General features: G+C 37.1%; 1 protein-coding gene across 1 annotated transcript; it reads right to left on the bottom strand.

Moving 5' to 3' along the window:
• Window positions 1-9,747: 9,747 nt before the first annotated feature.
• LOC140245913 (uncharacterized) lies at window positions 9,748-10,629 on the bottom strand. The gene has a single exon (XM_072325386.1). The coding sequence runs from the start codon at window positions 10,627-10,629 to the stop codon at window positions 10,099-10,101; it is 531 nt and encodes a 176-aa protein (XP_072181487.1). The 3' UTR covers window positions 9,748-10,098.
• Between the last annotated feature and the right edge of the window lie 5 nt (window positions 10,630-10,634).

The following is a 10,634-nucleotide window of genomic DNA, read 5'->3' as shown; positions in this document are numbered from 1 at the left end:
ACGCACGTCTAATTTAAATAATGTGTTTACGGGGCACGCAAGATATTGTTTTGTTGTTGTTATTTTTTTTTTGTAAGCTGTCAAATATCTGAAAATGGACGGTGGACTGGCTACATTTCTTAAATGTCTTACATAAAAAGGACGAGAACAACTATGTATTTATAAATCTCTTTGTAGGATCAGTTGTGGCCTTACTTTGTCCCTTGTGAACCGCGAATGGGTTGGGAGCCCTGACTACGTAAAGAGTGTGTCCCTACTCAGGATCACTGCCAGGTATACATACGATGCGTGAGATAGAGATACTTATGATATTGATTACACATTATGTGAAGCAACAGATTTTGCACACACTTTTGTCCGTATAATATGTACGTTGCCATGATTTTCGAAGCACCTAGCATGCTCGAAGAAGGTGTTGCAGATATATTGCAGATTGTCATGATTCGAACCGCTAGCATTTTCATACAATTATTGTTTGTTACATTGTGTGTTGCGATAAATGGTGTTATTTGCGAGTGAGCCTGACGAAGGAACTGCCAATTCTTTGTGTTTTTATTTGCCAAAAACAGAGAAATCAATCCATTTTCTCATAGTCCATTTTATGAACGAATAGGTACAACAAATACATGAAGTATTTGAGCATCTCCAAGTGAAAAAACAAATCTCAGAGAAAGTTTAGATATACTTTATATGTAAAGTAATTTCATATGAAGAGTTTGAATCGAAAACCAGATATTTTCAATGACAGTAAATTCGGTACATAACAAGAATATTTTCGCAGATACAACAGAGATTATCACATTTTTTAATTATTGTCTTAATTTCAGCAGCTTTAATCTCAGTTATATTCAATTCAAACAATGATATACAGTTTTGTTTTGTTTTTTTTTTTTGCATGAAAACCTTAAACAGTTAGAGGCTTCCTTTCTGCAGTGACTGCTCAATGACCACACAAAAACTGATTTACTTAAAGACACGTGGTCTTTACAGTTAGGTTCGAGTCAACAGCCATGTGGAAAGTTATGTTCAATATCCAAGATAACATGTTCACCAAGTACAAAGTTATTAACGTATCTCCATGAGGTAAAGAAACAACACTGTAAAGACCTAAATATTTTACATATTCTCCAAGTTGTACACTGTCTTGTAGAAAGTCTCTTACTTAGTTTCCCAAGAAAAAAAAAAACAAATTAAGAAAAATTATGTAACGACCACATTGTCAATTTGCTCTGTCTTTCATGAGATAGTATGAGATTGTTATGCACACTCTGTAACTGTTTAAAAGTTTATTCCAATAAAATAAGAAACTTAACTTTGTCATTAGATTTAGATTTTACTTACACATTACAATTCCGTTATACCGACTATGTGTTTCCTATTTAGTCTTTTCACTCTGTTTTTACAGCTATCGTTTTGATTTACTTTGTTTGTGAAACCACTTGTACCATTTGGTGTTTTCATGCTCTGTTGATAGTGAGATTATTAATGACAACACGCATAACTTTCTAACACACTGTACTGTTATGTATACGTTAACATGAACTTAGTGAACATGCCTGATGTGTTGAACTGGATATACAGGTTGGTGAACAGTGAACACTGAATATGCTTGTGACAAATTTACAACGCATATGGTGTTTGCTCTGTGGCTAGGCCACTGCTGGCAGTCACTGCAGATGAGATGAGATTTATACTCTTTCGTACATTGCACGGAGATGAAAACGTTTAGCTAATTCACAAATGAATTAAGCTCTACTTTTTCTATTTGCTTTATTATTCCTGTATTCAGTCTTGAGACTATTACGTAAACGTGATATGCCGAATTATGGAACGGCTGTTGCAAAATCTCAATTGTACCTCGTCACTATAAGGAAACAGATTTCGTTATAGTAAAGATATTTAGGTGAATAAACAAACTGCAGATATAACTGAAATACTTTAAGGTGATATTTGTCTGTTTTTGTGAGTGATGTAATTACTTTTTATTGTTGAAATCGTTCAATATTATACAGACCACTCCACGGTATAAGGATACATTTAATGCAGTGTAACACTCGGTATTGATATTATCAGAACATTCATACAAACTGCATACTAAATTCACATTAGACAAGTGTTAAGGAGGGTTTGTGGCTGTGTCTAATCAAAATCAATAGAGGAGTTACCTTCTACACATGATGCTTCGATGTTCACTCTTAGTGGATAGAGGTATGTACGTGCTTTCTCATTTGATGTATATAGTCCCAGTCTCAATTTGTGGCCGAGTGAGAATATGGGCGGAGACTTGGCGAAATTCAAAAGTACAACATCGCGTTTTGTGGCCGATATCTCATCCTTCACGGTTACTTCAACGCTCTGATAAGCTAAAGATTGCAGCCGTAGGACGATTCTCTCCCCGTCAGGTGCTTCTATATCCCACCTGTCGGAAATTACCCGAATGATTGAGTCTGCCCTGATCTTTACAGTGAAATCAGTGGTCGAACAGCCGAATGAGTGATCTGCTGCAGTCAGGGGTAAAAGATGCATTGAGAGAAAGTTATGTTGAAGGAGTAAAAGTATACATCTATTAAATCCCCATTAATTTTCATCGACCAAGAGAGAGAGAGAGTGTGTGTATGTGTGTGATTTGGGGAAAGACTCACAGAAAAAAATGAGAGGTACAAAGGTATCACGTTTTAGAGGTCATTAATTTAGGCGTGAGTTTGTGGGGTTTGACAAACACGTGTTAAACCCATATCGGTAGCTTGCCTTGCTAAATATAAGTCGAATTATGGTAAACCCTTGTATGATATCCTTTTTACACCGGACATCATTTTTACACCGGACATCATTTTTACCTCGTGCATCAGTTTCCCTACAGTAACTGCAAATGATTGTTAGTTTACATACATATACATATATACTGTACATGTAGTTGGTTGAAAAAAAAAAAAAAAAACTCATGTGAAATACTTTCTTATAAGCAGCTGCAAGTTCTGGAGTTGAACTAACCACAGATGTGAGACCCCCATTTGAAATGTTTTCATCGCCTCTGCATTTAAGCCTATCAAAAAAATGTATATGAAACGCATGGCTACTTACTATATACATCAGATGAACTTTGCCAGAAAAAGGACAGTATGACCATCACGAACATCCACGTTTTCAAAAGGAAAGCCATAACTTCTTTCTACATGCTAGCTGTTGGATAAGCGCATAGTCTGAGCAGGAATAATTATTTCGCATCAATTTCGCGGCTAAATTTTGTTGCCTAGAAGATGAAGCGTGTCCCAGCAAGTCCGAGCTAATCGTTAAGACTACAGAAAAGATATTGCCAAAGGATCTCGACCGCACCCTGTTCTGCGCTTGGTTGCTGCGCATGAACATCCCATCTTCTGTTGTGAGTCACGTGATATGATGTGATGGCCAATCATTCCTGCACTTCATGTCGCGCAAGCTGAGAGAAATGAAAGCGAAACTCAACTCTTCAGTTTAATTCAAAGTGTAATTGAATGCATACGATCAATTTGGATAGCTATAGCGGTTTTCTATGAAGTGGGGAAAGAAAAGAGTTCAAGAACTAATAAGTTAAATGGCCTTCACAGTAACCCATTGTTTGCGCGAACCCTATAATAGCCTACGTAGATATGGTGAGGAAGTACCACCAGGAGTTTGATCTATTCATAGTTATGTCCCTATTCTATACATGTATATACAACATGTGTGAAAGGTGTGTTTTCAGTGCTAGACCCCTGGGCCGTCGGATCTTAGTAGTGTGTAGGTGAACGAAAGGATGAAACGATAGACGTAGCTTGAATCCTCACAGTTTGATTTTTATTCTCAAGCTCTCGGGCTCTGCCCTTTATCAAGAGATGTGATGTACGATTCACATTTGGGCTGGTTGCAAGCCGGCAATCAGTTGGCAACCGGTTGCGGGAAACATTTAGTGATGATGGGTGGAGGTAGGCGTGCTGAAGTTAGGTTTGTATGTGCTTAGATAGCAGCTCAGTACAATGTATATATATATATATATATATATATATATATATATATATATAAATGTGAAGTGGGCTTGGCCTCGTACGTGGTGGGTACTGCATCATTGGTATATGTGTAAACGGAAGGAAAACTTGCAGTATAGACGTTGCAGTGATGTTCAGTCTTGCCTTTATTCCCCGAGCTTTCGGCTGTTTCACCAGCCTTTTTCAAGGGCTTGATAACTGCCTACATTCCGTTTGATTGGCTTCTTGTTATTACTATTTCTATTTCTGTTCAAATGCATGCAAATTGGTTGCTATTTTGCTTTTATGTTATGTCTCATCAAGCCCTTGAAAAAGGCTGGTGAAACAGCGGAAAGCTCGGTCAATAAAGGCAAGACTGAACATCACTGCAACGTCTATACTGCAAGTTTTCCTTCCGTCACACACACACACATAATTATATATACAATGAGACGATAGACTCTATCGTCTCATCCTTACTCTAACCTACACACTACTAAGATTCGACGGCCCAGGGTTTGACAACTGAACACACACCTCTTTCTCTCTCTCTCTCTCTCTCTCTATATATATATATATATATATATATATGTGAAGAAATAAACCGTTGGTGAATACAGCATGAACTTTGTTGCAGCTTTGTTACTTATATATATATTATATATATATATATATATATATCTTGGAATTTTCCACGTGTTGGACTTCGAATGTTGTAATTATTAGAAGAAAGAGTCTCAAGTACGCCATGGATCCAACGATTACAAAAAAAAAAAAAATTTTGTAATCGTTGGATCCATGGCGTACTTGAGACTCTTTCTTCTAATATATATATTATATATATAGTGCATGAGGCTGAATGCACTATAACAATATAAGCACCGACAAATTCTGAATTTGCCCCGAAGGACAGTTATATTCAATGAGGCCGCAGGCCGAATTGAATATAATTGCCTGAGGGCAAATTCAGAATTTGGAGGTGCTTGGTACTTGTTATAGTGCAATAAGATGTCATGCACTATGTGATATATATATAAAATAGCATACATACCCAGGCAAGATAAGCCTAGATCATTTCTAACAGTTACACGTGTCTACACAAGCAATAATACCAGTTTCTTTCAACCCGTGTGGACAAAATCCTGAAGATCCAAATTCAACTATAGAGTCTAGGGTCTACGTGGTTAAATCTAACGTTTTCTAGGCCCTACGATAGGTTAGGTCTAGGCCTGTAGGGGCCCTGGCCTAACGATTTTATACTAGATCTACCTACGTACACTGTACTGTACGTCACTTACGAGCGACAGAGCTAGTTAACACTTGACCCTACACTAGGTCTACCATGGATCTAACAGTAACACTAACAGTAACACGTTAGACGCCCTACTTACTGCACTGTGGGTCCAGGACCAGGACTAGATGATGTTTTTTAGGATTAGGGATCTACTGGCTCGTGCCAGGCCCCATTGCTACACATGCGGATTCCGAGAGTGTGTTGTGAATGTCGTAGTAAAGTTCATAGCGCAGCGTGATCAAAGAGCGCTTAGCGTATACTGTACACACCACACGCTGCCCATTTCCACGGCGCACTTCCGCGTAGAATGTACGGAGAAAGCGGCACAAATCTTGGGTTGACTTGCTCAGTAATATCCGTCGGATTGATTCCTTTTTTCAGAACAGTAGGAGTCCAAAATTCGTAGGGCGTATTTGATGGCATCCTTTGTGTCCTTATTGTCTAAGATACTGTTTATATAGATCAGTCTCTCTAAAAGTAGCGAACCTGTTCATTTCAGCTTCCATGTTTAAATCTACCGCTGAAAGTCTAGTCCCACACAGATAAGTTGCTGGCGCGATGGCATAGCCAGCCTGCGAGAATTGAGAATAACGATAATATCGAGCATATCGCGGTTGTGGCGCAATCGCGTTGATAAGGTGCGGGATTCAAGTACTCGATGATTAAAATGAGGGAGCAAAAACCGATATCAAATCGATAGTGGGTTATCGTTTGCAATCGTTATATTTTGCGTGCACTATAACTTTTGTCATGCACTGCCGGCCTGTATCATAAGTATGTATGCTATTTTATATATATATATATATCATACTCATTGTCATTTCCTTATGACGTAACATTGCACTATTGCCAGGATGCGCGCTGGTTGCATAGGATGCCTAGCATTGATGCGATAAAGCGCGCATCCTTGGCAACACGGTTGCAACTATATTGTTATGGCTTAATTTTGTTATTGTTCTCTCAGTATCAACACTTGAGAAAGGGCGGCGAGACGCTCGAAAATTTGTGTGCAGAAATAAACCGTTGGTGATACAGCATGAACTTTGTTCCAGTTTTGTTACTTATCTTTATATCTATACAATGTATACATTATATCATATGATATCTCCATGTTTAATAAAAATATGTATGGCTGAGATGATTACTTCCCACTTTTTATAGGGTCGGCAACTGGGTGACATTTTTTTTTATCTCAAGTGATATGAATTACTTGATAAGAGATAATATCATCCCTCATTTATTGTACAAGTTTAGGCCATTATCACTAAATGTAATAAACCTCGCTTTCTTAGTTTTGTTTAATGCTTTTTGATGGTAACAATTTCGGAGAATGAAATTGCTGCAGACAGGAATTCTCTGTCATTAGAAGTCGATTAATTGACATGGAGAGGCAATGAGTAGTATAATAACACGTGATGCATTGTGTGTGCGTGTGTGTGTGTGAGTGTGTGTGTGTGTGTCTTGGTGTGTAATATGCAATGATATGGAAAGCTCTTTTATTACCATCTTGAGAAGCGACAGGATTCACATACCCGGCATAATCTGAAACTACAGCCAGACAAATCTTCAAGCGAAGGGAAACAGATACTTACAACAGCGATCCCTCAACTGCAGCAAGTAGCCCTTAAATTAATGCCTCATAGCTTTTCTTTTTCTTTTCTGCAAATGTGTGTGACTCCCCTGCTGGGCGGAGACGAGATAGGAGTGTATAGTGTATATCATTTTCTTCATATAATATAAAATGTGAAAACTCGGTTTTTTAACGTCCATATCTAACCATGACGGCCTTCGGATTTAAGCAAAACTTAAAATGTCTCCAACATATGAACGTATTAAACTATCTATCAAATCCACGAAGACTCACGAATTAAGCATGAAATTCCTCTCCCCCCCCCCCCCCCCTCTCTCTCTCTCTCTCTCGCGTCAGCAAGGTGAAGCATTGACAACCAGGAAGACAATATCACTGGGCCAATACCCTTGGGTTAAACTGGTCATTTTAGAATTTAAAATGGTATTTGGGACGAAATTTAGCGTCTATCCAGCTGGCTCGAAATTGAATGTCAACTTTGAGTCGTAAATTGAATGAATTTCTCTCTATTAATTGAATGAAATAGAATTTAGAAAGAATGACAGGAAACCAAATTGAATGCTCAAGAATTATAATGAACCGCGAGAATAGAGCAGTGATCAACGTCGCTTGAATTTGAAGGCCTTTTCATTAATTCGAATGCAAATCTGACGAAATTTGGCGGGAAAGCCTATATTAAAGTGAAAAGGTCCGAGGTCCCTATTTTTTATAGAAATGGTCAGATTAGAAGTTAGGAGTATTATAGGATAGGTTGGTACTGTTACAGTACGAATTCAAATGGTAATACTAACTTCAAAGGGACCTATAAACAAATGTTCAGCTCTCTTTATTTTCATGATCCTCACTAGTTAGGTGTATAGCTTTTCCCCGTCAATTTCATAATTTTGTCATTATTTTGTCATTCAAATCTACCGTATAGGAACATACATTTCATCAATGAGCATTCAAATTCCTTTTAAATTCAGCCGGCGTTGCGCGCCGCGGCGATGGAATCTCGAATGTAGATGATGCATTGTACTAGAAATAGTCATATATAAAAAAACAAAAAAACAAAAAGAACAAAAAAAAACTTGGCCTCAAATTGAATATCTCCTTTACTGATCATATTTCAAACAATAACTGCATTGCCATCCCTTGTTTCATTTCCGTTCATTCACTTATAACAGAGTAATGTAATACACTTCACACAAACGCACACACACACATACACTGCAGATATATATCTATATGTATATATATATATATATATATACACATATATATATATATATATATATACATATATATATATATATACATATACATATATATATATATATAACACTATCTCTTCATGACAAGCTCATACACCTAATGAACTGTGAAACTACACCTTGCATGTAGTGTGAAGAATATGAACCACTTTATTATTTGAAAGTGCACCATGTGTGATTAAAAACTTCCACTTTCGGGCTTTAGAATACACTTGCCTTTCATAATGTATGTTTGTGTGTTCGTGCAAGTGTGTCTTTTAGTGTTCTTCGTCTGATCAAAGCTGCAGTCATTTTTTCCTGGAAAGATTGATCAGTACAGATGTAATTTGTTCTCTTTTTGTTGTATCATCAGATAATAGATACACAAAGAGATGGCAAATATGTTTAAAGAGGAAAGTGTAACATATGGCATGTATTTCAATATACATGATATAAAGCATAGATTTTTGGTACTTACTCAATGGAGTGAATTTGATATTACGATGTAAGATGCATTACAATAGTGGAATTAGTCGTAACTATTGCAAGGCATTTCTTAAAAGTCTGAGGTAATGTTTGTGTGTAAATCGCCAGTAAGAAGGAAGCGCATAGTATGTACAATCAATATCATCGGCTGTGACAATGGTTCGTGTCATTAAATTTTTTTTTTCGACGTTTACAGTACGTGAGATTAAAAAAAGCAAGCTGGTTTAATCATATAATCATGCTTGATGCAGGATACAGCTTGCACATTGTGTAAATGAATGCAGTTGTACAGTAAGCTTACATTATATTTTACAAGTCAAGCAATAGTGACATTAACCACGAACATAAATTAATTCAAGAAATTGTTGATAACTGCTCGCACTTTTGAAATATATTGAAACCATATTTTTGCAAAACGAGAAACTATGCACTAACAAAAGGGCGATATAAAAACGGCAGGCAATGATATTTTATATTTGAAACTGTTGTAGAACATCAATATATATATAAAACGTCAGAAATATAAAGTTATCTGAAATACTTTAATTATCGTCGTACTCGACAATGCACAATTTAACCTGTGAATTTCGATCAGTTTCATCATACATTCAACTGCACCTAAGTGGAAGTGGAAGTGTAAAGAAAAAAGAAAAAGAAAAGCGAGGCTGGAGAAATTATGTTTTAGATGAGGTTTTAAAACATTATACAGGGAAAAAAAGGTGACAGAATTAAAGAATTTAACAATCTACCGCTCAAGCCATGAAATATACCTTTAATATCTATTTCTCGTAATTATAGCACCTAAACCGTAACTGATATACAAAGATTCTGTAAAGTACAATATCCATCGTGACATTGAATGACTGTGCTCTTTTATTAATTCAGCATGTACGTACTTAATAATGACACCAAAACATTGCACATAAAACAATGTACTTTCAAAGAAGTGTTGGAATGAGGAAATGTCATCGTCTATCAATCAGGAAACAAATCACGGTCCAATCGTGTATTAATAAATTAGTGAATGGCACAGCACGATTACTCGTTTCCATTAGACATGAAAACAAAATTCATCAATTTTTTAATAAATAAAACAATCAACATGGATCATTTTCTTTGGATTAAAGTAGTCAGCCCTTGACATGATCGATTCATAATAATGCAATGGATACAGAAAACAAGGTAGTTTTCCATAGAATCAAAACAAAGACATTTTCAGGTGTTCCTAAAATTTAGCCCTCAAATAAAAATAATTAGCTGCACAAGAAATCTCGTTGGCACAATATTTTTCCAGTGAAGGGCAATTATTCCTGGCTGGAAACTGGTCTTCGACGACATCATTTACTTCGATAACGAGAACGCGAACATGTCGTTGAATCTCGTCAGGATCGAACTCTCCTATGATGTCATATCTTCAAACTTCTTCAAAGTTCTGGGTTACTAGAAATGGTCTCGTACATTGGTGGCTTGGCGTGAACGTGTGCCTTGTGAATCACTGCCCCTCGAGAAGTTTCATTTTCATACAGAGGTCTCGGGCAAGTTATCGTCTTTGACAGCAAACTGATCATCGATAATTTCACCAGCATTTGCTTCGAGCACAAGGTACCCATCTTTGTCTACCTCTGGCTTTTCATTTGGTTTGCTTGAGTAGATGGATACAGAATATAATGGATCGTGCGCACTCAGCCCTAGGCACTTGTGTGCTTCAGTCTTACCTACATTCAATACCTCATTGACATAATGTGGTTCTAGGAAGGTAGATGATTGGTCGGAAGTTGTTGGAATGTCCTCGTAAATTGGTGACTGAATGTTTCTAGATCCAGAACAGTCTCCTGCAGCTCTGGAAAGTAAATAACCGTCTTCATCAATATCCTTTTCGTCTTCCTCAATATCTGTGGACTCCGCAAATGTGACGTCCTCCCTTTTTTCTTTCTTTGCCGTACGTGACATGTCAATGTATTGCTCTTTTTGAGCATCAATAACGTCTTCACCATTTTGCCTCTCAATGTCGTGGAGGGGCAGTGAGCTCTTGTCTGCTGAGCTTCTCATTTTTG

The sequence above is a fragment of the Diadema setosum genome, unplaced genomic scaffold, assembly GCF_964275005.1.
Source record: "Diadema setosum unplaced genomic scaffold, eeDiaSeto1 scaffold_61, whole genome shotgun sequence".
NCBI classification, from domain to species: domain Eukaryota; kingdom Metazoa; phylum Echinodermata; class Echinoidea; order Diadematoida; family Diadematidae; genus Diadema; species Diadema setosum.
Note: the sequence above shows the minus strand (reverse complement) of the source record. Positions and strands in the feature narration are given on the sequence as shown.

Coding starts and splice junctions, on each gene's coding strand:
- LOC140245913 (XM_072325386.1), bottom strand. CDS start 10,629: ATGAGAAGCTCAGCAGACAAGAGCTCACTGCCCCTCCACGACATTGAG.